The following is a 26,584-nucleotide window of genomic DNA, read 5'->3' as shown; positions in this document are numbered from 1 at the left end:
TAAAGTTCCCAGCTCCTACTGCGCAATCGCTAAACCATTGCTCAACCCAAGTCTGAATAACATCACTGGCTCTTCTGTGCATTTCATCCAACAGAATTCTGGAATTTGCTCCATAGGCCCACGAATTTCCCATAGGCCACGATATCTCTTTTGATTCCAAGCAAAACTCAGAAGAGTTTACATGGGTTCATTTGCAGGCTGTTATAATTTTAACCCAAGTAAATCCTTTTTTGTAAGTTAATGAAGCAACTGAAGATATATAGAAAGGGCAGACTATTTGTCATACATCTTCCAGCACAGATGACTATTTAATTACAAAGATATTATGAAAGAGGAGGAGGTCAAAAGAGAGAGAGATGACTGCTTTTAACAGGCAGGACCTTAAAATAGTTCTCTGAAGCACCATATGGAACCCTTTTCCAAAGCCACGAAAAATGCACACACACCTGCCGCCCCCCCCCCCCCCCCCCAAAGGTACCCTTAAGTTCCCCTTAGATTTATGAAATATTAGTGTATTGGTCATGTTAGTTGTGGTAAATGAGTAGCCGTAAAACTACACAAGGCAGGATGTCCTACATAATATGTCCTACAATAATGATGCCTCTGAAGACTGAAAACCTGTACAGCACCTGCTTTCGTTCCACAGCTCTGTAGCTCTTAATTTTCTTCTCCATCCTCAAGTTGCAGAAGGACAGTGGTGGCTCCTGATAGCATTACAGAGTGCATAACTGATATGTTATTGGCATATGTTGCACAGCAGATAAACATTTCTTCTTTTGGAATGTTTTCATGTCCATTCTAGGTCTTTTGAATAAAACTCAAAATGTCCCAAAATCAATTTTTTAAAATTCAAAAGAAACTTTAGTTTAAGAAAACTGTCCCCAAGCAAAATTTATATGCATTGTATTTACAATTTTGCTGCTGACTAGGTAGTATTTACATTACATGTAACGCACAATCTTTCCCTTGCATTAGTCACACTTAAATGTGCTCCACTTGGCCTTTAGACTGAAACCAGTGCCAGAGGACACAAGGGAGAAATTTCTGAAAACAAGTCTTTTGCGTATAACCATGACACAGATGATTAATTAAAAAAAAAAAAAATCTAACCTAAAAGGAACAAACCAAAGCAATGTTGTTACATCATTAGGAAAACAAAATTGCTGGTAGAAAGAATGCACATTTTCTGAAGAATGACATACAGGGTGGTGAGAAACTTTATCAGCTGCAATGCTAAGGCTGTACTAAGATGAACAGAGAGCTGGGTAAAAGCCATATGACAGCTACAATAACAAACAGGGTTTGGCTCAGCAGGCACCAGAATTTTCCTAGTGCATATTCTTCTGTCATCCTCTCTGCTGCAGCAGGGCTTCATTCCCTCTTAAACTGAAGGCAGAAGGTGAAGGAGGAAAATGAAAGCAGGCCAGGCCAGCATCCCTGAAGCTTTTCTAAAATACCTACTGCTCTTTTCCTTTGCACCTTCTCAACCTGCAGCCTCTGTTGCAATGCTGCACGCTGGTGTGGGAGGAAGATGAGCACTACTCAAAGCATCTTTGGCAACATACTGTTTTTAAAAAAGCTTTTGGGGGTGGTGTGTCTCCCCAAACCTAATTATGTAAAGCAAAGCATGTTCTAGGTACTGTGTTGCCAAAGCTGCTGCTCAGCCAGTGAGCAACTGCACACCTACACTCAATTGTCCGGCTACTGATTCACACCAGTAGCAAGGTGGATCCCTCACACACCTTCACAACTATGTGCTTGCTGGGGCAGTTGCAGTGTTAAACTGTCTCATGTACTGAAAGAGGTTGCGATTTGGGGGGTTTTTTGCCTTCTCTACATGCTCAGAAGGATGTAAAGTGTAACACCAATGGCACATGAGTGGTGTCAGTCTCTGACCTATTAAAACAGAATCAGCAACCAGTTGCTTTTCTGACCGAGTAACTTACCATGGCATGGGCAGTTGCATCAGACAAATGCATCACGTCTGATGTCTTCTGTAGTCATAACTTAGACTTACTCTAAACCTGTTTGGAATTAAATTGAAACGTTGCAAAACGTTACTTGATGCATTTTGCAAAACAGAGATAGGAGACTGCATCTGAGGGAAATGAAGAATGGAAGTAGTACCTATAGATAGTACAGCCTTCCAGAACTGAAGCAGGAGAATTCATCATTGGATGGAACATAATGGAAACTGGTCTGCACAGAAGAAGTTGGTTTGTGTCCTAATTATTGTCTTGCAGAAACCTATTCTGCCAGTTCCTTTGTGGGCCATCTAGCCCTCTCTTTGTCTGCTGGGGAAAAAGGTGCAGAACTTCTATAAATGTTTCTTCACTAATTTAAGCCTAAACATGGTGGGGGTTTTTTGTTTTGTTGGGGTTTTTTTTAACAAGTACTACTCTACTGCTGATCAGCCTCATTTTTCACTTTTTGCTTCCACTCAACCTGCTGCCAGATGAGGGCTGGGTGTGGGGGGATGTGGCTTAATATTAAATGCGGAAGCCGCAGTATCCTAAACAACCATGGATGCTGGGGATCAGAGTCCTTTCACTCTCTTTTCAGCTTTCAGAACAAAGCAGCAGCATTTATAAGATCACATAAAATTTCAAGCCAGTTAAAACTATAGTTCCTAGAGATGACTCTAGAGTTTTACTCTGCAATACTTGCCTTTTCTCTAATAAACTGTTTGCACATATTCACTTCTCTCTTTGAAAATCTGTTTTTGCGGAAATATCAATTTTGGCTTTTACATTTTTCCACTGACTGTCTTCCTTCCTCTTAAGGGAACAATTCATCCTCCTCTTTCTGCCAAAATGCAATGATTGGTAGCAGTGCTGAATTTTTTTAATATACCTTTTTTGTTACAGCCATAGCTATGCAGCCAGATTTATAAAGCTCTTAGGATAGTGACACATTCATATTTTTTAATGGGAAAATAAACATGTTAAGGCTGAAGTTTTATGGTTCACCACATTAAAAAGCCAAACTTCTCATTTTGACTCATCCTAAAACTCTCTACGCTCACCACTAATGCAAGTTTTTGTTATCTATCACCTTCTTTATCACTACGAAAATAGTGTCTTTGGACATTGCTGGCAGAGATCATTCTTAGAAAATTATCACCATGTTGTTGGTATTTCTTCAGATCTGGGCTGACATTTCAAACATCCCATCCCATTTTCTTGAACAAGCAGACCACACCATTTTCAAAAATCAATCCAAAGAAGATGGCCAACCAAGGGAGCATTCGATTCAAATTCAATGTAACTGCAAAAGAAAACAGAACAAATTTATCACTTCCCATTTAAGATGACCATAGAAATCACCTGAGAATTCATATTAATTTGTATGTATAAGAAATTACACAAATCTGTTAAAAATCTGCATTCCAAAGCCATGCATAAAATTGACATGAAATTTTCATTTTCCAGGCACACAAAGAATTCTATTTTATGTTTCAATGATCCATGATGAGTTGTCTCAAATTCTAACTGATGGATCGGATGGATATAATACAGCATATACAAAAAGATGATGGTGAGATAAGAGGTGCTTCTTCTTTTTTTAATAAAATGTTTTGTTTCATTCACTTTCTATTAAAGTCTAAATAACACAGTTTTAAGATAGAGCTATTTCAGTCACATAACTGATACCGATTAAAAAATATAACAATGACTTTTATATCAGCTGCATTCTCTCACACACATTCTATACAAATAATGCTGTAATTAAAAAGGAAAAACGTACCTCTAATTGCCTGAGAGTTTGATATCAAGACAAACACTTTTATAAATGCAAGGCACAAAGGCGTGTAGTCGTGTTCCCAAATAACAGCTGGAATTAGCAAAAGCTTTCCATAGCTGGACAACAGCAGTGCTTTGAGAAGTAAAATGAAGTCAGACTTTGTTTTCAGCATCTCGAGTCTCATCCACCATAAGGTAATAAAAATGCCAACCAAAAATGAAGTTTGTTCTAAGAGGAAATAAGACAAGTTGGAAAGAGAGAATGAAGCACCAAAGTCGAGACCTTTCTTGGATTAATTTCAGTGACATACACAGAATCACAGAATTGTCTAGGTTGGAAAAGACCTTGAAGATCATCCAGTCCAACCATCAACCCAACATTAACAGTTCCCAACTACACCATATCCCTAAGCGCTATGTCAACCCGACTCTTAAACACCTCCAGGGATGGGGACTCCACCACCTCCCTGGGCAGCCCATTCCAACACCTAACAACCCGTTCTGTAAAGAAATACTTCCTAATAACCAGTCTAAACCTTCCCTGGTGCAACTTGAGGCCATTCCCTCTTGTCCTATTGCTTGTTCCTTGGTTCAAGAGACTCATCCCCAGCTCTCTGCAACCTCCTTTCAGGTAGTTGTAGAGGGCGATGAGGTCTCCCCTCAGCCTCCTCTTCTCCAGACTAAACAACCCCAGTTCCCTCAGCCGCTCCTCGTACGACATGTGCTCCAGACCCTTCACCAGCTTTGTTGCCCTTCTTGGGACACGTTCGAGTAATTCAATGTCCTTTTTGTAGTGAGGGGCCCAAAACTGAACACAGTAATCGAGGTGCGGCCTCACCAGTGCCGAGTAAAGGGGCAAGATCACTTCCCTGTCCCTGCTGGCCACGCTATTTCTGATGCAAGCCAGGATGCCATTGGCCTTCTTGGCCACCTGGGCACACTGCTGGCTCCTGTTCATCCGGCTGTCAATCAACACCCCCAGGTCCCTCTCTGACTGGCAGCTCTCCAGCCACTCCTCCCCAAGCCTGTAGCGCTGCTGGGGGTTGTTGTGGCCCAAGTGCAGCACCCGGCATTTGGCCTTATTGAAACTCCTACAGTTGGCCTCAGCCCATCGCTCCAGCCTGTCCAGATCTCTCTGCAGAGCCTCCCTACCCTCGAGCAGATCAACACTCCCACCCAACTTGGTGTCATCTGCAAACTTACTGAGGGTGCACTCGATCCCCTCGTCTAGATCATCAATAAAGATGTTAAACAGGAGTGGCCCCAGAATCGAGCCCTGTGGGACACCACTAGTGACCGGCCTCCAACTGGATTTAACTCCGTTCACCACAACTCTCTGGGCCCGGCCATCCAGCCAGTGTTTTACCCAGCGAAGCGTGTGCCCATCCAAGCCACGAGCAGTCAGTTTCGCCAGGAGAATGCTGTGGGAAACAGTGTCAAACATGTCCTCCATCTCCTGTGTTCATTTTAATAGGCAAATGTTACTATTATTTACTTAAACTAATTCAGTATCATGACATTCAGAATAATTCTATCACAGAATTCTATCTGTAGGATTGTCATACTCATTATTTCTGAAACCATACAGCACAGGAAGTGTAGCATAAGAACCTCTACTTTTCCTTTTTAACAAAAGGAGAGGGTTTTTTTTTCAACTGTCTGTTAGCCTGTAAAACAAAATCAATACTTGTCTTCTTTGAAAAGGTCACCAGCAATGAACCCTTTCCATCCAGCATGAGAAAGAACACTAAGGTGAAAATATCATTGAGCTATTAAGACTTTTTTTTGACACTGCGATCCTGTGTAACACTGGTATCAATGCAGATGTAAAAGTGACTCTCACAATATCTGTAATAGGTGAATTACTACTGAAAACTGAGTTCCAACATTTTTACTGACATCTTATGAAAACCGACTTAGAGCAACATTAGACAATAAATGAGTGAAGTTAAATTCTGAATGTCTAAGGGAAATACTAGTTTTAGTCTGAGGGCTTGATTTAAACACTATCACCAGAAAAAGTATGAGAATAGAAGTATTAACCAAAATAAAAAGAAAAACCTCCCCCCCTTCAAATGTAGTCTTAGAGCACCAGAGTATTTACTCTCTACCAGTGATGACACTGCTCTGTATTTTTGTGTATTCATTTAAAAAAAACCCAAAGAGATACACCTTTTCCCAATTCTTGTTTACTTCTGTAAGGATCATCCTTAATGTTGGATCACCTTAATAAATAATAAACCTTGAATTCAACATGAAATACAGAATAAGGCTGAGCTCTACATTGGTCTTCAAACTATGTAAATGGACTCAAATAAAGATTTCTCAGTATTGCCACTTTTCAGTGTTTTGATATCTAATGCTGATCACATCAGTCTGAACTGTAATCCAGATCAAAATATGCATCTGCATTAAATGAAGGCAAATTAGAGCGTACGTGTATAATCGTTTAACCATACTGGGTTGGACATGACATCCATTCTGTGTTAATTTTTGCCATATGGGCTTGCTGAAAGACTCATGAAGTTATTTAATGCTTAAAGAGTAGATAGTGACATGAATTAATCATTGATCTTACCTAAAGAAGCTATACCAAACATTCTATAAAAATCCCATTCCTTGGCATATCTGATTAAGTCATCAGGATCTATATTTTGGCTTGAATCCTGTAGTTGCAACCACCTGAGATAAGCTTCACAGAGCAAACAAAATATGCAGAGCTTCCCATGAATCTGGTAAGTGAAAGAACAATAAAAGCATTAGTATTAAATCAGCATAAATTAAAGCATTAGTATGAAATTGGTATTTAAAATACATTTCAACATCTCTACAGAAACAAGCTCTGTAGGTTTATTATTTTTGTTTAGAAATATATGCAAATTACTTCTGTTGAGCCACTGGTTTAGCACATCATCCTTTTAACATCAATTAAAATGATAAGCAAATTAGAGTGTAGAAAACTGCACGAACAATTCCATACAGAAGCAGGTGTGTAACTGTGGTTTCTAAAGCCTGCTCTATACTTTTTTAAATTGGGAAGGCTGTTTCAGTTAGGAATATAAAAACAAAATTATGCCATAGCTAGTAGAATTGTACTATCAAAAATTTCAGTTTACAGGCAACTACTCCATTCAGTGAATTGGTTTAAATAGCCTCATTTGTCTTTTTCCCTGGGACAATCTCCATTAGAAGAAATTGGTAGTGTAGTTATGCCAAAAACATTTCTTAGTTCAGATAAGGGTGAGGTACCAAAAATAAATGGAGCAATACAACCAAACCGAACAAAATATCCTCTGAAGTGACTGCAAAAATGATGTCATGAGGGCCCATAGTTAGTGTGTTTTCACATTAAATAGTCTATAAGCCAGTGTGTATATGGGGTGAATTCTGATTTTATACAGATTTAAATAAATCAGTGCAATTTCTGTGCATGGCTTCTACTTTTTCCATTAGAGAGTAGTTATGCCAATTGCACATACATGCACAGGCTGAGCCAGTTTACAATTCAACTCAATTTATCTGAATAGATGAAATTTCCACAGATGGAATGCTTCTTGCAGAAGCCTCATGAAAAACATAATTACCAGTCTCCAGAAGGACTGAATTAATTAAAAATCTTTAGTCAGATTTATGCTTGAAAGACAAGGCAAGTATATTTATCTACATTGCTTAACACTGGACTGGCCAAGAGGTATCAACACAAACACAGCATACACTTATGCCTGGATAGTTTGCTGTAGATTAGCTTCCCGCTCCTGGGAAATCAATCCTTAAAGTAAAAATACACAATGCTGTCAGAAAAGCTATACCTCTCCACTCCAGACTGGCCATCACAACTAGGTTGGCTATGTAACTACATCAACAATACTTCATGTGAAAGTCACTATCTTTTGCTATAGTTTTGAGGGCATGGTTAATTACTCAGGAAGAAACTCATGAGAAATTAGTACAGTAGGTTTAATTGGCATAGTATTGTTAATATGGTATGTTACACTACTATAGCTCATTGAAGAAAGAATTGTTTCCAACAGAAATTTAGTTTGAAATTAATTTGAAATTAGATCTTTCTCTTCCAATGTAGTTTAGCACATCATCCTTTTAACATCAATTAACATGACAGGCAAATTAGAGGGTGTAGAAAATGGCATGAACAATTCCATAAAGTTCCTTCTCTTCTCTTTAACATGTAAGATGACTGGCTGCTATATTTGCTGGTATTGTGACATCACTACTGTGGAGGCAGTAACTTTCTTAGTAACAGCTGGAGTTTGAGATTTCATGTGTTCTATTCATGATATAACTGGTTCAGCTTGCCCTGTGGAAGGGCAGGAAGAGAGCAGTCCCTAAAATTTTACAACTATTACAATCAACTTACCAAATGCAAATAAATCTTTAACCAAAAAAAGTCACAGGGTAGGGGCACAGCAACTTACATTTATCTTTGTATTGAAAAGAATGTGCCTGTATGCTTGTGCTTTACATAAAATAGCATTAATCAAGATGATAACAGGATCATACTCAATGTATTTGTCCACAGGTTTCTGGCAGGATTTCTGAAAGTCACAAAATAACAAGAATTAGGGGGGGGGGGGGGAAGCAAGAGTTTATTAAATGTTCCCCTAATCTTAGCAGAACTGCATAAATCCAAACTAGATATTCAATTCTTATTAGTCTTTCCTTAATGTAATCTTCATTTTCAATAGGTTTTTAATCCATCCAGAAAAATTGCTTCACCTCCCTTGACACTACAGTTGACACACTGACTTCCCTTATAAAACATAAAGATACATTATCAATTTTCACAGGCTTCAGATTAACACAGATAATAAACTATGCAAGGATGTACTTAGTTATTATTTTGTGCCCTACAGATGCAAAAATACACACTACTTCCCAAGGCTCAAGAAATGCACCAGTACCTTGTTAAAGATTAACTGATCATGGCTTGTCTACTGGGTATTTTGGAGGGGGTTTTTTGTATTTTTTAGAAGGAAAATTAATTTCTTCTATCACTTCCTTCTTTTCAGAGATGCTTTATCCTCCTATTCTACTTCTTCTTCCTTTCAAGAAGACAGTAAATGCTTTTTGCTGTTGGATTGTTCTTCCATACTGGTCCAGATGTTCCAACTGATTTTCATTATTGAACAATCACCAATATATTCAGAATATGGATAATGTAGTTTTCACACACAGATACAGCCAGAGTGAGAAGTTGGTACTAAACAGTGGTAAGACACTAGACCATTACTTCTCCAATACATCTGCTGGTTCCTGCTGTGCCTACTAGAGAGGTTGTTTCACCCAGACCACTGGGAACTGCTTGTCATCAACCCCCTTCAGATTTATTGACTTACCTGCATGGGTAATCGCTCCTTGACTTGAGTTAAATGACAAGAGCTAACAAAAGGCTACTATACGAACTGTGAACAGGACAGTTAAATAACAGTCTTACAAAACGCTCATCTAGCGGACCTGAGGGGGAAATAACTTCTAGCAGAGAGCTGAGGAGCAGCAGCAGTTGATCACAGCAACGACTTCAGCTCTAGCAGTGCACTTGCAGAAGGGTGCTCGCCTGCAGGTCAGTTTTCTCCTCCTGCCCACCCTCCAGTTCTGCTACTTGCTTCCTCCAACCTGTCCTCAGCTAATCCCGCTCCCCTGGGCTGTTGCATTAGCTGCCATGCTTAGACTACAACAGTTGCAGAAACGATCTCTGTTTCTGTTTTTATGAGTGCATGGCTGTGCACTGTCAGAAGAGAAATCTATGCACACAGCTTTGTGAAATGCTGTAAATAAAAAATGCATCATTTAGACAACACACAAACTCCCAGGAAAGAACAAGTTTTTTTCAATTTTATAGGGATTCCTTGTGTCCAAAGTTAACTTTGCCTTGTTATTTACCAGAATTATTACAGGAGAATTTGAGAATACAAGATTTCACTAGCAAATTGATGAAAAATGTTACCGTCAATCTGGTCTCAAAAGAGCCCTCTAAGACTTAGTTTGAAGTTTTAGAAGGCAGGCATTCTTTACTCCAGCACTGGATGCACAGGGGATCACTCCACCTAATGTGCGTACATTAAAACAAAAAGTTCAGCCTTTATATACCTTAAAAACATGAATATTCGTACATTTTCCAAGAAGTCTCTGCCTTTCCACCTATCTACTACATTTACATAATACTGGCATTGCAAAACTACACTATGCATGTGCGGGGGTCTCAGGTGGTCATCAGTGGCCATTTGGGGAGTTAGCCCCCTACTCCTTTTTCCCTTTTATGGTCATGAGTCTTTTGAGGACAATTTCTTCTCCTTGGATGTTTCCCAACTCTGTTGTCCAGCCAAGTTGTTCTTTCTTATCCACCTTGTTTGAGCAATTCTGCCAGGATGTATCTATTCTCAAGGTCAGGATATCTTCTCTGTGCACTTTAATCACTCAGCCTTGTTAAATACAAAGTTAAACATTGTTTGGTAAAAGAATTTCTTGACATTTCCCCCTCTGAGACTTCTAAAGTAAGATCTCTTTGGGAGTCTCACCTAGATTGCATAATTCTGATAATATTGTCGACTTCCAGGTATACACAATTGGATACAACATGACCACATAAGGTATAATGGAATGCTTCTTTTATCACTAATTGTACAGGTCTCAACTTGCAGGCACCAACCGCTTGCAGGCATCAGCTAGCAGGCATCAAAAAATCCAACATCCCTATCAAGAAAAACATCCAAACAAATGCATAAGTTGAATAGAGTGTCTAAGGAATGTTGCTACCACTAATCAGTGTTTCTTGGTCCAGGTCAAGAAAAAAACCTAACAAACTCATTTGGATTAGAAAAGAAAATACTGTGTATGACAGTACACAGGTTAGAGGTAATGAATTAAACAATTGACTCAATTAACCAACAGGTTGATAGGTCTAAAATTAAAGTGAGCGAGATGGAAGAAAGGACATAATTAACAGAAGACCACAGCTACAGGATTTAATAGAGTGAAAAGAAATTGAAAGTATAATTAAAGGCAGTGTCTTGCTTAATTTCTTTCTGCAGGGAAATCATGAACAGATATTTTTATAGGTGGTAATTTACACATGTCAAATCTCTGGGTTGATGTAGCACAAGAAAACACCATTTTTTTTTATAGGCTTATTCACACAAGCACTGGACAAGCACATACAAAAGAAGATTTTTCTTGAACATGATGGCTGTCATAAAGGTTAAATGAAGGATGTCCTACATACCCCAGGATTTATTATGCTCTCAAATTTTCCTACAACAGAACATTTTTTGACCAGGGTCAAAAATCTTTCTGAGAACAATAAAGAATGATCTTTTCAAGCAGAGGGTCCCAACCAAACACTGTTCAAAAAACTCGCAGTTAAGACGTACTGAAAAATTTTCACTGACAGTAGACATGAATTTTAGACAATTAAAATATATGATACCAACCCTCCAGGCAAAATCAGTGATACAGAAATTCTACTGTATAGATATATAAGAAGACTGCTACAAATGAAAACACAAATAGTGGTGTTACCCATAAAAATGGGTCTTCTGTTCCACAGCTTCTGGCGGCCACAACCCAGCTTTCTGCAGTTGTGAGAATGATGTTTAATTCAGTATTTCACCACACCACCACCAAATATTTAAGTATCCTATTTCTCTTGTGTTACTTCCACAGGAAAAGAAAATCTACAAATCACAAAAGAGAAGCTATTTTCAAGGACTTTTCACACACAGACATTCGTGCCTGCCTGTCTTCTAAGAGCTAGATGAGAGCCCTATTCTTAATATACTTTATTTCTGTTTGAGTCTCAACTGTATGAAGGAAAAGTCCTCTGTGCTTATCCAGCCACTGACCTAATCAGCATGAGTTCATTCAGGGACTTGTGAGACCTACAAACCACCTTACTTCAAAAGACTTCAGCAAAATCAACGCAAGCGTTAATGCAGTTTAAATACACATACTTTTAACTAGATAGCTTTATCTAGTTAAACTGATGTTACTTTACAAATATTGATCATCACTAACACTTTCAGAGAAGATCAGCATGAGCTGTTCATCTATGAAGAACTGCTTGCATGCTTATTTTTAAAATTTTAGTCAGGCAGTTCAAAGTGAACTACAATACTGGTGCTCAGGTCTCATTCCCAATTGCAGTTCTGCACAGCCGTAGTCTATGGCCTGTTCAGCACGACTGCAGAAGGCACATCTTTAACAAAACCAAGATTTTTAATCTTCTTTGCACTTTCTCAAAGAAATGCCTCGGTTATCATAATGAGTTCTAAAAATGATAGAAAGAAGTAACTGGATTTCTCTGTTTTTAACCAGTTTTTAATTTCTTCTTTGAATATGTAACTGAGATCAGAAACTGTAAATAACTGGCATGTTTCCTTGAAAAACCAGACATTATTTACTATTTACAAGTCTTCTTCTAAATTGGTAAATTTAAGGAAAATTATGAATGTTTGAAACTGACAGAAATCCAAAAGATACTCTGCTCCCCTAAAAAAGGGTGTTGAATGTATTTCAATATTCTAATTAATTTAAATGGATATTAGTTTAGGAATTGACTAATCAAGTATTTAGGAATATTTGACTACAGTTGCTTGTTGTTGCAAAAACAAAAAAGCTTCCATTTTAATAACTTAGAAATTTGCTTAGTTATCTTAAGAAAATATTTTTAAAAAAAGAGCAAAGGCAGCTTTAAGAAAAAAAGAAATCTTCAAAAGCTAGTACAACCACGTTCTTCATAGTGTAGTGTATCAATTCATTCTGATCAAAACAATCCACAACAGTTAAGCAAAGTAACATGTTTTAACATCTCAGTTGTATTAAATAAGACAGAAGTACTGAAATATTAATTCTGACTGCATGTTTATCAGCCTTTTATAAAACACTACTCAAAAGATATACCTCTTCTTTGTTCATCAAAAATACCCAACTGCGAACACAGTTCACAAACATATGCCAAATACAACACAGTCTACAAATATTTGAGGAAATACCTAGTGTCACTGAACAGCAAAGTTCCTAAAGTATATGAACATGACATTTTTAGAGTGCTCTCTCCAACATTAAAACCTAACTGAATTTTTAAGTAAAAGCATTTTGGGATGAGGGTGGCGGAAGGGTAAAATGTTCTTGAACAGGAAGCCATAGGACACGACTGAAAATAAAAATATACAGTGAATAACCAAGCTTCATCCTGAACTAAAAATACCATGAAAACCACACCAGGAATACGTTTGCAAGTCTCTGGATATTAGAAACACCAGTGAAACCGTCTGATTTTAGTATTCCTTTCTCCAGGGTTTGGAGTTTGGCAAAGTTAAGCTACAATTTTTTGCTGGACTACGTATACAGCAAATTTTAACATTTACATAGCTTCAACAGGAACACAGGTCCATAGGGCAAACTAGCATGGACCCAATCACCTTGCAAGAGTGCCCTTGATCCCAGTTGTACCTTTAAACAATAAAATGTAATTAGCTGTACTGCTTTCAGGAATGGGTTCTTTATTAGGGATGCGGCTAAGTGTCATAATAAGCTGAAAACCCAAACAGCCCAGTTGCAGATGCATTCCACTTCAGAAAACTGAAATTAAAAATATTGTTTTATAATTTTTCTGACATGATACATTTTTCAGCAGTGAGTTGGTCTGTAGATTGAGTTACGTAAATAAGAAAAATAACATACTTTATTTTCCAGGATCTTAGTACTCTTGGCAGATTCTTTACCTTACCACATAACTGCTTTGCATTCAAAGCATTTACAGTCTCTCTGCCTTGCTGCAATAAAAGAGCTTTTCAATTATTTTTTAATTGCAGAGAAGCTAAATGAAGTGTGCACTGCTCAGGCAATTTGGCTTTCTTATTACAAAACACAAGGGGATCCTGACTGAGCTCTACATATTGCAATGAATAATTTCTTTCCCTTTGTTAGGGTCTGGAACAATTAACATTTTTTAAATTTTATTTTTAAAAACAACAACATATATGTAATTTAAAAACAAATTTTAAAAAATTTGCATGTTTTCTTTCTATTTTTGAATAAGTCAAGTTTGCTAATTTCCTTTTATATTCATTGCACTTTTACTGCAGAGTTTATTCCACGTTATACAAATATGGTTTTTTTTCCCCTACAGCATGAATACTATAGTGGCAGTATTATCTGAACAGTATTTGTTGTTACTGTTGTTAATGGCTGGTTTGTAATATATTCAGGGAAGATTTGCTGTATTATTTACAGATCATTTAAGTTTTAAGGATCTCAAAATAATTAACAAAAATCTCATCTATAGAGAACCACCTAGGCTTACTTTCACGATCACTTCTGGTTTGAAATAGGGAAAACATCAGCACGTTCACAGCACAGGAGTGGAACCAGACCCACAAGTTGCAAAGCGACCACCAGAAGTCACCTTTGTTGGAGGCAATCCTAACAAGCCTGCACACACCCCCAACACACCCCGCCACCCCACAGTTATCACACTGAAGAAAAAGCATATTGAACATGTCTCCCTGAGGAGGTGAGTTTCATCAGAATTTTATTACCAATTTTTAAGTACCTTTAAGTTCTTTTTAAGGAGCAATAGTCCACCTGTCTCTTGTAATGGCACTTCCCCGGCAAAATATATGCAGGATGAGAAGAGGACTCATTCACTAAATGCGAATCTCGAGCAAGAAAGAATGCACAATACCAGAGGTCTAGGCTAGGCTTCTGCTGAAACTGGCCTCTATTAAACAAAACTGATTAAAAACAAGATATAGAACTTGAAGAATTTGTGGCAGTTAGCCACCTTGCAGAGCTCTTAACAAAAGACATGACCTTTCCATCACGACTTTCATGTTACTGTGTGGACTTCTATGTTTGACAGAAGGTTTCTTTAGTTTCTTCAGTATCCGTTGCAAATTTATTTTGAGTGGATAGTAACACTTGTGAGGTCTTTAACGCTTGCCTGCACTAAAATTACAATATGGAGCTCAAAGAAACTTTTAATTATCTTAAGAGCAATAACAAATGCTGCAAGAGCTAAACTGAAGCAGTACCATGAATATTAGACTGAATTTCCAAACTTGTGTTCTAATATTGTGAGCTGGAAACAGATGTTCCCTAATGGAAACTTCTAGCATTTGCCTCTGGAAAAAATCCATTCTTCTCTTCAACAGATTAATACCAAAACACAAAATCATGATATTTTGCTTAGGCATTCAAATTTAAATCTTCCACCTGAAAATCACACCCAGATTTTAGCATGTTAAACACATCCTAAAAATAAATGTAGGACTAGATAGAAGATGCTGTTAAGAGAACTTAGCTTCTTCAACCTCAAGATGATGGTCCAAAAGGTGCTGAATGACAGGAACATCCTGAGAATGTCAAAGACCTTTCAGATGCAGATTTAGTACTTTATCAAGGATAACTTTAAACTAGGACTGGGGCAAGTCTGTGGGTCAGTATAAAACAGTGATGATCTTGGCAATGTTCTGCGTGTTCCCAATTTTCTGGGGCCCTTCAGTGTTACTATATCACATGGAACAAATGTTGGGGTGTTGTTTTTTTTCCTTAATATGTCAGTATTTTCATGTACTACTTGAAAATGGGAATGACACACAAATATCCCAAACCTTTTTAACAAAATATGATCTAGACAATGTCCGATGGCCTCATTTTGAGTACCACTATACAATCTTTCTATGTACTTTTCACTTTTTCTCTCAAGCTACGATGGAGTAGCAGTACTCAATGCTCTAATTCCACAAAGACAGATGAAAACTGTTCTTAGGCTGGATGATCACACCTTCTAATCTCACCTCAGACCTTCAATTTTTCTTAACTACCTTCAGCTTTTCACAAGTTTTTAGAGGCCTACACTCTAAGTTTTATAAATACCTGATACAAATGATGTTTTATACTGGTAAGTGGAATCTTCATATTTTCTGGAGAAGACTTCTCAGGTATCATTATTTTCAGGTTAAGATGATTCATAACACTGATAAACTCATCATAACACTGCTCGTGAAAGTTTGTGAAAGGTATCAAATGACATTCTGTACTTGACTATTTTTTGTTGTCAGTAGTGTGATGGTGACCAACTTTCCAGGTTTCTGGCACAGCATTGCCTGCATGAAGTAGAATGCCTGCAGAAGGTTAGTGCAGTGACAAAACTATCCTTCCAGATTAAAAGGAAAAAGTAAAACAGGAATTGCCCTATTAGAAAGCATGAGGTCTTGTTAGCTGGAGACAACAGCAGTGCTTTCCTGCAATATGCATCTAGATAAAGCTGAATTCATATCAGTTCAATTGAAGGATCTTTTGATCTTGGCAATCTTCTAACATTCTCATCTCCACTTTATAAACCATGAGCCGTGTTTCTTATTAACATGCTTTGTATTGCTGTTCCTCATGTGGACTGCTCTGACTCTCAACACTTCCTGGGTGGCCAGATATGGAGAGGAAGGCTCACAGATATGACACGCACCACATAAGAGCAACTAGGACTAAGACTGAAACAGAACCATGATAACCCACAACATAGACTTGAGGAAACAGACTGCTAAGAGTAAGTGAAAAGTGGTACCAATCTGGATCTGCATGAAAAAAGGTCGATGCAATTCCAACTTACTAGGAACATGTGATTCTTTGCTCTTTCTTTTACTCTGTTCTTTACTCTTTTTGTAAGAGTTTAGTGTTTGTGATGAACACAGCAACAGGGACTTAAGTCTTTGATTCTACACAGGATGACACAGCTCCAGAAGACCAGGATCTTCAGTCCTCAAATGGTTAAATTCTAAGAGGAACGAGTGCCATCTACTGGCTCCCAGTTTACTTTAGAGATTATCATAGTCAAATTAATAACCATAATTGATGACCTGGGTTTACAAGATGTGCTAAATCCTAAGTGATATGGCTGCAGCCATAAGATTTACACTTGTTCTTTTGTATCCAGCTTGTCCTTGATTTCAAAGATGAGTTTGAAGCTCCACACGAAAGGGCTCCAAGGAAAACCATTTACATTTTTATCATGTAACAATGATGAATTTTGACTACATGATTTGACTACCAGTGATTTGATGTAGTTCATATCCACTACTAAACGTGATACACTATACTAAAAAAAGAAAGCAACTAAAAATCAATTTTTCCTTGCAGCAGGCATGTCTAAAGCCATCAGAAATCAATTTCTACTACTTTGTTTGTTGTCCTGGCTCCGGCTGGGATAGAGTTAATGTTCTTTCTAGTAGCTCGTACAGTGCTGTTTTGAATTCAGTGTGAGAATAAAGCTGGTAACACACTGGTGCTTTACTTGTTGCTAAGTAGCCTATTATCCTAAATTAAGGAATTTTCAGTTTCCCATGCTCTGCCAGCAAGCAGGTGCACAAAAAGCTGTGAGGGAGCATGGCCAGGACAACTGACCTGAACTAGCCAAAGGGATATTCCATACCATAGAATGCCATGCTCAGTACAGAAACTGGGGAGAGTTGGCTGGGAGGGGCGGATTGCTTCTCAGGCATCAGTGAGTGGGTGGTGAGCAACTGCACTGTACATGACTTGTCTTTTCTTGGGCTTTATTTCTCTTTTTGTTATATTTATTATCATTACAATCATTATTACAATATTTTATAATTGTTGTTATTACAGTTTATATTTTATTAAACGGGTCTTATCTCAACCTGTGAGGTTTTTTTCCAATTTTCCTCCCCATCCCACTGGGAGGGGGGAGGAGTGAGTGAGTGGCTGCGTGGTGCTTAATTGCTGGCTGGGGTTAAACCACGACATTTGTCTTTTACTTAAGAAAACTGCTGATCTCTCCAGTTTCTGAAATGTCTGCAGAGATTTTTGTGTACATTTTCAGCTGGTTTATGCTCCACAGCAACAAGCCATTTTAACCGACTGCTGGGCCGGGAAAAGACAAGGATGTGAATCAGCTCTTTCTATTGACATCAGTAATTTGTACATATCTTGCTTTCATGGCCTCTTATTTATAACAGAAGCTGAGATCTAGCATGTACATCTTTCAGCCTGAGCTAACCACTATTTTCCCAGATATAAACTGGCCACAGACCTCTATGATCCAGTTGTCTATGATCTCTATTTTTGATCTAAGAAATGCTTGAATGACTCAAAGTTATGAAGTCATGAAGGAATTCATCACAGGTTTCATACAAAACTTTCTGGTCATCTGTTACGTTTATAGTCTCATGCTTAGTAAATTAACCCATCTTCTATCAGCATTCTCAAAATGCCAAGGGCTACAAAACTGGGGGAAACAACCACAAAGGAAGTTTCAATGACTTCTAATTCCTTACAAAATACAAAATATTCAGCAATTGGTTCAAGCACAAGTTTTCCCAATTTTATAAGGAGCAGTCAGGAAGTTGTGAAACACAATCACAGATAAAATTAAAGGCTTAGTCAAGATGTATTTGCAGATCCCTTCACTCGAAAATTCTTTTTTTTCCCCCCACACTGAAACATAGGGTGCTAAAGTGATACAATTTTTTAAACATCACCAAAAAAAAAATCAAAACAAAACACTGGAGACAAGTCTACATAAACCCTATCAAAAATTGAAAACGGTAATTTAGAAATAGTTGAAAACACTGCTTAAAAAAGTAAATTTTTTTTGCTGCGGCTGTGAAATCTCCAAGAAAACGGAGGAGACGCTAAAAGGAAGGAAATTATTTTAACATTATGAACACTATGGGAAAAAAATGAACTCTGTGGGGGGCAGAGTGGGAAAGGAGAGCAGTAAACAGCCTAGAACATGCTGGTACCAGTTTGGGAAGTACAACCACTGTGGCTGGATAAGTAATACAGATGTTCTTGCACATGCATTGAATAATCGTCAGTCAAAACCACGTATTTAGGTCTCAACCGTGCTGAAGTTGTGTGCTGGGTTTGAGTAGCTGGGATTTTGGTAGCAGGGGAAGGGGCTACAGTGGTGGCCTTCTGAGAAGCTTCTCGAAGGCTCACCTGGCTCCAAGTTGGACCCACCCAAGGCCGAGACAATTAGTGATGGTGGCCACACCTCTGTGATAACATATTTAAGAAGGGAAACCAGAGAAGGGGTTGGAGGGACTTTGAGGAGACTTTATGAGAAGGACACCTATGTGAACACCAAGGTCAGTGGAAGGAAGGGAGGGAGGTGTGTCGGAGCATGGACCTCCCCCTGTGTCCCATGGTGAGACAGCAGGGCTGCCCCCCTGCCACCCATGGGGGTCACCGGAGGAGCAGAGATTCACCTGCGGCCTGTGGAGGATCCCCAGGACTCTGTGGGAAGGAGAAACCCCCACTGTTATAGTTTGGCACTGGGAGGGCTGCAACTCATGGGGGTGACCCCCACTGGAGCATCTCAAGAAGAATGCATCTGTGGGGAGGAGTCACAGTGGAGGTTTGCGGAGGACTGTCTCCTGTGAGAGGGGAACCACGTGGAGCAGGGTAGAAGAGTGCTGCTCCCCTACCTTGGAGGAAGCAGCAGTGGACTGACTGCACCCCCCCCTCCATTCCCTGCCCCTGCACCGCTGGGGAGGAGGTAGAGATGTTGGGTACAAAGCTGGAAGAAGGAAGGGGTGGGGGGAGGTGTTTTAAGATATGGTAACGCTTCTCACTGTCCCATTCTGTCTGTTAAGTGTTGGTTTTGTTAGTGTTTGAATTAAAGTGATGTTCTTGTTTTTTTCTTCCCCTAGCTTGTCTTTTGTCTGTGACCATTTAAATGGGTGAGCGACTGTCCCTGTCCTTATCTCAATTCCCATGCCTTTTTTTTTTTTTCTTAATTTTTCTCCTTCCCAGCCCCGGCGGGGGGAGGATTGAGTGAACACGGCGGGGTGCTCGGTTGCCCTCTGGGCCTGAACCACAGAGGTTGTCTAACCACGCAGCCGTGCTCAGATCAGCCTTTCAGCAAGTAAAAGGCACGGCGCACACGACAGGCCTGCCACAGCGCCCTGCGCAGGAGGGCACAGGCCACCCGGGACGGCGCCACCACGCCGCTGCCCTTGAGGAACGCCAGCGGGAAGCACGGCAAACGGAAACCCCACACTGGATCTAGGGAAAACGGCCAACCCGCCAGCCGCAGAGCAACGCGCCCCGTAGGCCTGGGCCGAGCCTTGGGGGAGCCCGAGCAGGGGCAACTCCCGCCGGCGGCGGCACCGAGGCGCCCGCGTGCAGGCGGGTACGCCACCACGTGCCACCGCCTACTGCTGACGTCGAAGCCTCCCCCTCGCCCCTCTCCGGCCTCCCTCGCCGCTGCCTGGCTGCCCCGACTCACGCAGATGGAGATGCGGAGCACCCCGCGCCGGTAGTCCCGGTACAGCTCCGCCGCCGCTCTGTTGCACTCGATGCAGCGGTAGGCGCCGCGCGCCGCCATGGCACGCGAGAGCGCGCCCCGGCCTGTCAGCGCTTCAAACTGCCTCGCTTCCGCGTTCGGGGGCGGAGCCGGGCCGGGCCCGCGCCGCGGTGCATTCCGGGAGTTGTGGTTTGGTGCCGGGGCCGCTGTCGGCCGGGGCGCGCGGGCGCGGGACTCCACGTCCCAGGGGGCAGCGCGGCGGCGCCCGCCTCCCTGCCGGGCCCGTGGGCGGGGCGACGGGGGCGCCCTCCGTGCCTGGCCGAGGCGGAAGCGGTGCGCATGCGCCCTGGGAAGATGGCACCTGCCGGCGGCTCCGGGGCCGTGAGGGGGCTGTGGGTGCCGCTGGCCGTGCTGGCCCTGGCCCGGGTCGCGGTGGCCTTGACCGAGCAGTACCCGGCCTTGTCCCTGCTAAAGCAGGAGCTGCACCGCCAGGGCCCGGCGGGGGGCTGCGCCTCGGCGGGAGAGTGGGCAGAGCAGTACTCGGCCGAGTGTGGTGAGTCGGGGGGGCGTTGCCATGGTGGCCGCCCCCAGCCCCGGGGCGGGGGTGAGGCGGCCGCTAGCCCGGCGGCACCGCGGAGCTCGGCCGGCCCTGCGGAGCCGTGAGGCCGGGGGTAGCGGTGGGGGCGCCGGTGTGGGCGCCCCAGCCCCCCGTCCCTGCGGCGGGAGCAGAAGAGAAAAGCGCGGCTGGGCCTCGCCTCCCCCCGAGGCGCCGCGGGTGACTGAGAGGGCGCCGACCCGGCCCGGGACGGCGCGGGGTGCCGGCGGCGGGAGGTCGGCTCGGCTCGGCGCTGTTCAGCTGACTCATACTGAGGCATCGTCTGTGTAAGCTGCGCCCCCGAGTAGCGTTGCGCCGGTCTTTGTATGGTGCGGGGCAGAGACCGCCGCTGTGGCCCTGAGCGGAGGGAAAAGCTCTCGCCCCTTGAACGGAGAAGCCGTGGGGCCTGTAGTGTCACGCAGGATTCCTGTTGTCCCACTCGCCAACCTGCTAAGTCTAGCTGCTGGACTCTGCGTGCTTTTTGATCCCTGCACTCAGTAGTATGCAGACATGCCAACACCTTGTGCTCGCGTTACTGAGTTGAATATGGCTTGATTAATTTTCAGCTACGGTTATGTATATTTTGCTGGTGAACTGGATGCTTTTTTTTATGAGCCCCAAGTTCAGGTAGCAGATCTGGTCTTTTTCAGGTTAATTGATGGCTTGTAACACAGGTGCAGTTAAAACTGTTTTTATGTGCTTAAATATCTGTTGCATCAGGATCATGTGGCTTAAGTAATCTGTTAAGATCTTTAATCATGGCCATGGTGTGAATGTGCTATACAAAAATGCCAGTCTGAATCATAAGGTGCAGGTAATACAGATGAAGAAAAAGGTTTTACCAATTCGATGAAGTATAGACACTCAATTATTTATATGAGAATAACCAGTGATGTTTCATGACTGCTTAGTTGTCTGCAGGGTTTTATATTTTTTTCCCCTTATTTCATAAAGTCTGTGCTCATACCAACAATTTCTGTGGTCCCTAAGGACAGTATACAGCTAGTGTCATCCACTCAAAATTACAAACTTTCTAGAAATACCTTGTTATGAGTTTCCTACATCTCGTTTGGTTTTTTGTTTTTTTTTTTTTTTCCCCTCTCTATGTGTGCTTTTGTCATCACAGCTTAAAGTTCTTTGGTTAGTTTTTATCTATATCAGCTGTTAAGTAGGTATTTTACATCAGCTGCTTTTTTGGGAGGGTGGCTACCGTGGCTGAGAGCTGTAGTACGTAAACACTAAAATCAGATCGTGAAAGTTATCTCAGGTGACCATTGGTCCAAATCATTTAAGCTTAAGTATAAACCCAAAAAGACCTTCACCCAGTGTTGAGATAAAATCTGTATGCCATACAAGTTAATAAATGGCAAAGCATTTGATTACATGTCTTACCTTACTAGGACATAAATGATTGACTTGGTATACTCCTTTAGAGGTTTATTTGGAAGATTGGATTTTGATTTAATGGTGGATGTTGTTTTAAAGAGACCGGTGTAACTGGGTTTGATAAAAGGAATTCTGCTTAAACCATCAGGTACCTCAGGTGCTTTGCATACACTGATAATAAGGTAGCCCTTAATGACAGAGCAGCATCTTACCCTGAAATAGCTGTATACCAGTTCCCTCCTTACTATTTAAATCCTCTGGCTAAATAAATTGCTAGTTGAAAAATTCCTTTAGGGTCTCAGTCTTTGTTTTAGTACAACCTTCTCAGAAGCTGAGAATCTTTTTATCTCAAATAGCTTCTCTTGTAGACTACTACAAGGTCCAGGGTAATTTCTCTGGTTGCTGTTTTATACTTTTTCATGAAGTTGTTAATGAGGCAGTGTGGTACAGGTTTGACTGTATCTAACTTGTAGACAAAGGCAGACCCATTCTTCCCTATGAGTTGCCCCCAGAATTGCAGGATTCTTCTAACGGATAGGCTGTTCTTATTCCTTGCAACCTTATTAAAAAATTCTTCACTAAATTTGTGCTGTTACGCAGAAAATTTTTCTGGACGTAGGCTGTGCCTGCACCTCTTTGTTTTGGTTTGTGGAGCAAAAATTGCTCAGTGAGTCCACAGCGATGGTTTTTAACTGTCACTGACTTATGAGCACCAACACAGAACAAGTAATGTGTTATTAATGCTGCCATAGCACAGGAGGGTTTGGCCAATGTGAAGAACAAAGGGCAATGTTGAAACCTCTTACTGGCAATGTGTTTTCTGGAAACTGTGGGTGGTGAGCCACTGTTCTTACAGGACTTTCTGACTTTAAACTTTGACCTTCTGCTTTTCACTGCTCTTGCTTCTGTGTTAAAACTTCTCCACCATTTATCGTTTATGGCTCAACTTAGTTCCAAGTTTCTATTTATGGGGAATGACTTTAGATGCTATTTTGACTTCTCTTTATAAGAAGACTTTGTTTTTCTCTTTTAGCACTGTGCAAGTGAGAAATGGGGAGTTAATTAACTGCAACCCTTATGTAATCAAAATACAGGAATAGCACTGCCTGTAAAAGTAAATTAGAAACGCACACTGCCCCCCAGCCTTTCAAACTTAGCATCAAGCTTATATTTACAAACATTAGGGGAGATGATAAAATTTGGTATTTTTGACACGGAATCAAAGAGATAATACTGTTTATCTGTTTTTCCTTGTTTACTCTTGAAATATTTCAAGTTAATAGAAGCTTTAAGATGTAAAGATTTAAAAACTAACAATGCTGCTGAGATAGCAGTTAGAGCACCATGTAGGTGTAGTGACTTCTATAGTCTATGTTTGGGAGGGGTGGGGTGTTGATTATTGTTACTTGTTTATTTGTTTCCTTTGTTAAACTTTTTTCTGCTATGCCAACAAGCTGTGTTTGACTTGTCATAGATTTGAATCAATCTTATGCCCTTTGTAATGGCCTTCTTAGGAATATACTTGTGAGGACCTTTGTATATGTGCAGTCAATTACGGTTTACTATTCTGTCTGCTTTTTACAGTCTTTATACCTCTTGTTTCCTGGACTTCCAGCAGCAGCTCTTTCCCTGTCTCTGTACAGTCCATTCCATTTATTTTCCTCTCTGGGATTGGAATGATACTTCTGTCTGTAACTTCTTAGGCCAGAGAACAGAATCATATTGCAAAATGGGGACTTGTCTACCCCACACTTTTCTTATTTTTTTCCAGCTTCCTCCCTTTTCATCCCTCCCTTCCTTTTTTTAAGCACCTTCATTTTTTTTTTCTCATGTATTTTTAGCCAAAAGCATAAGCAGAAGTAGAGGTAAAACTAATTCTATAAAAGCAGTGATGTCAACTGTTGCTTCCTTGGCTGTGTGGATGTAGTGCTGTGGGCAGAAAGCACTTCATGAAAGTTCTGCGCTGTGGAGTGCCCAGTGGGGAAGCTGTTCAGATGAACATGAGGAAATCACAGAATCGTTTAGGTTGGAAAAGACCTTGAAGATCATCCAGTCCAACCATTAACCTAACAATGACAGTTCCCAACTACACCATATCCCTCAGCACTATGTCGACTCTACTCTTAAACACCTCCAGGGATGGGGACTCCACCACCTCCCTGGGCAGCCCATTCCAACGCCCAACAACCCGTTCTGTAAAGAAATGCTTCCTAATATCTAGCCTAAACCTTCCCTGGCACAGTTTGAGGCGGTTACCTCTTGTCCTATCGCTTGTTACTTGGTTAAAGAGACTCATCCCCAGATAAATGTGAGATGTGGTAATAGAACGTACATGTAACTCTGAGTTCCTAAAGATATTTTCTCTCTTTTCCTCCAGATTCATCATTTTTGCACTTCCATGAATCGGATTGTGACATAGGAGGGTCTTCATCTTGTGAATCTGTGCTTTCTCTCAACACAGAAAAAATTCTGGTATGCTATCAAGAATATGATGTACAAAACAATTTTTGAAACATTGTTGAAGTCTCAGATCACTTTGGCTGCTTAATCAGTTAGAATGAAGTTCAGGAAAATAACTACAAATAGAATCTATTAATCAGTAGGCGTAGGTCCCCAAAAGGCTTAAAGTGTGAATGAACTCCAGTTGCTCCTGAAGGTATGATTTTGTAGTACTCCATCACGAGTCTCTAGTTGAAACTGTCAGCAGTTTCAACTAATTGAAGCTGATCTTTCCACTGAAGGCTAACCTTCACCTGGATTAGTCTTCCAGTTAATTTTTTATTTTTAGGAGTGCAGGGGCTATGGCTGAAAAAGGGTAAGGTGTGTTAGTTTTTACGCTGATTGACTACCTGAGGAGGTTTATCATAAAATCTATGTAAGAGTAGGAGTGATAATTTGCAATTGCTACAGAAATAACATTGTGCACAGATGATGGTTAGAGGCTTCAGACCGTATTTCAAGAAATGCAATACAGGCGTGGTATGCGGAGAATATTCTAATAAAAAAAGAGTATCTCTTGGTAGAGAGACTTCAAGAGGGTTATTTTGGAATTTGGCTTTTCTTGCAACACTACTGTTAATCTATTGATCTTGAACAAATATAATCTTCATTCTACATCAGAACATAGGTTTGATGCTACTGTTCAGTCCAGTAGAGTCACAGATACTGAAAATCTTCAAATAATTCCCATGTGAATATACAAAGAAACCTTGACAAATTTGTAGAAATTATTGGCTATGGTGGAGCGTGGAAACGATATTCTAATTTGAAGCAATTTCTCCAAAGGTCACATTTGGAAATAAAACTACTCTTCTGCAAATCCACCAAGCCAATTATTTAACTTGAATATTCTCCTTAGATATTACTTCATCAGATACTGGTCAAATCTGTCATCCAGTCTAGTAGTACCAGCAATTCTTTCTAAGGCAGTGAAGAGAATATTATTTTGTAAGAAATTTCCCTGTTTCAAAAAAAAAAAATGTTTTGGAGAGCAACAATTCAACCTACTGGGAGCTGGTGCCATGATGAAAATTCTCATTTCTTGAAGGCAGAATGACTCACAGTTTTTGCATGTAGAGCTTCAGGATGTCTAACCTATAACTGGGTTCAGAATTTGTTGAAGTATGAATCCTCTTCCACTGCTATGCCAAGAACCAAACAATATTCTATTATTTTATGATAACAAAACAGATGAGGTAGATGAGGGTGGGAGAAACTTCGTGGTACTTCTCTTGCTGAGTGTCACATGCAGCTTTGTAATTCATTGGATATTAATATAGTGCTAGAGACTTTTTGTTGTAGCTTATTTTCCAATACCCAGTGAGAAATCTTGCTATATCTTATCTTTTGTCCACAGTCAAAGAAGTGTAGGCCTCTCTTGTAAATCCACCAAGGGAGAGGCTGTACTTTAGTAAAAATTTTTTTTTTCTAATATTAAGACAATTCTAGAAAAATAATGTTTTGCAGAGTTAAATACTGAAGATCACTTTCTGAAGTAGATTTTCTGGAAATCACCTGAAGGCCATTGATGATGTAAAAACCTTGTGTTTGGAGGTGTGTGATTTGTAAATATATATGGTCTGCATTGTAGATTTAATTTTCTAATTGGTATACCTGTTGAACCATGCTCATTCTTGTGCTGGTTTTTTATGACTTTTTTCTATGAGGAAAAGAACTTTTCCATTCTGTTACTGTAGGCTCAGCAGTAGGTAGAGTTAATAGTGTAATGTAGAGCTCATACATGATCTTTAATTGCAGTAAAAACAAGGTTTGTAAAATCTGATTTGTTAGTCGTTCATACCCTCCAAAATACTCAAGTTTTTAGAGCAGACCAAACTTCCTCCTCATTCCTAAGATTATTAGATGAACAGGGCAGAAACTGTGCAGTGGGATTTGGCCAGTTACTTTTGCAATTTGTAGATCATTGAAATGTTCATGTCACGGACACAAGTAACCAGGCTACTTTTGAACAAGCCAAAAAAAAGTGGAAGGGAGGACAGCAAAGTACAGTCATCTCAGTAGAGAAAGGGATGAGTTAAATGTGTTCTCTGAAGTTTAAGGTATTTAACTGTCTTC

The 26,584-nt window shown here is 40.5% G+C and overlaps 2 protein-coding genes across 7 annotated transcripts in view; one reads left to right on the top strand and one right to left on the bottom strand.

Annotated features, from left to right (window-relative positions):
- Positions 1-836: 836 nt before the first annotated feature.
- On the bottom strand, positions 837-20,147 carry ARV1 (ARV1 homolog, fatty acid homeostasis modulator). 2 transcript variants are annotated; one of them, XM_074818529.1, is made up of 5 exons: positions 20,011-20,147; positions 8,177-8,296; positions 6,322-6,475; positions 3,748-3,972; positions 837-3,267 (listed from the first exon to the last, which is right to left on the bottom strand). In XM_074818529.1, exons 1-5 carry the CDS (start codon positions 20,107-20,109, stop codon positions 3,161-3,163), a joined length of 705 nt encoding a protein of 234 aa, XP_074674630.1. In that variant the 5' UTR covers positions 20,110-20,147; the 3' UTR covers positions 837-3,160. The 2 variants fall into 2 exon arrangements, with proteins under 2 accessions (XP_074674630.1, XP_074674631.1); XM_074818530.1 differs by lacking the exons at positions 8,177-8,296; positions 20,011-20,147 and adding an exon at positions 4,947-5,199 and having other exon boundaries at positions 6,322-6,443.
- A 220-nt stretch (positions 20,148-20,367) lies between these two features.
- TTC13 (tetratricopeptide repeat domain 13) overlaps positions 20,368-26,584 on the top strand; it is a 42,412-nt gene continuing 36,195 nt past the window's right edge. For 3 of the 5 annotated variants that reach the window (XM_074818525.1, XM_074818526.1, XM_074818524.1), the window contains exons 1-2: positions 20,380-20,581; positions 24,387-24,481. In XM_074818525.1, coding sequence (XP_074674626.1) covers positions 20,383-20,581; positions 24,387-24,481 — 294 coding nt within the window. In that variant the 5' untranslated portion in view covers positions 20,380-20,382. Of the gene's footprint in view, positions 20,582-20,878; positions 20,911-24,386; positions 24,482-26,584 lie in introns of those variants that run through there. The other 2 variants (XM_074818523.1, XM_074818527.1) reach the window with 2 other exon arrangements.

The sequence above is a fragment of the Strix aluco genome, chromosome 3 (assembly GCF_031877795.1).
Source record: "Strix aluco isolate bStrAlu1 chromosome 3, bStrAlu1.hap1, whole genome shotgun sequence".
Classification (NCBI taxonomy): Eukaryota; Metazoa; Chordata; class Aves; order Strigiformes; family Strigidae; genus Strix; species Strix aluco.
Note: the sequence above shows the minus strand (reverse complement) of the source record. Positions and strands in the feature narration are given on the sequence as shown.

Bases quoted from the DNA above. Each gene is read 5' to 3' on its own strand.
- ARV1 (XM_074818529.1), bottom strand. From the start codon at position 20,109: ATGGCGGCGCGCGGCGCCTACCGCTGCATCGAGTGCAACAGAGCGGCG. The intron at 8,297-20,010 runs GTGAGTCGGGGC...TGTGACTTTCAG, and splicing joins TGCTCCGCATCTCCATCTGC to AAATCCTGCCAGAAACCTGT. The intron at 6,476-8,176 runs GTAAGTTGCTGT...TTCACTTACCAG, and splicing joins TTTTCAATACAAAGATAAAT to ATTCATGGGAAGCTCTGCAT.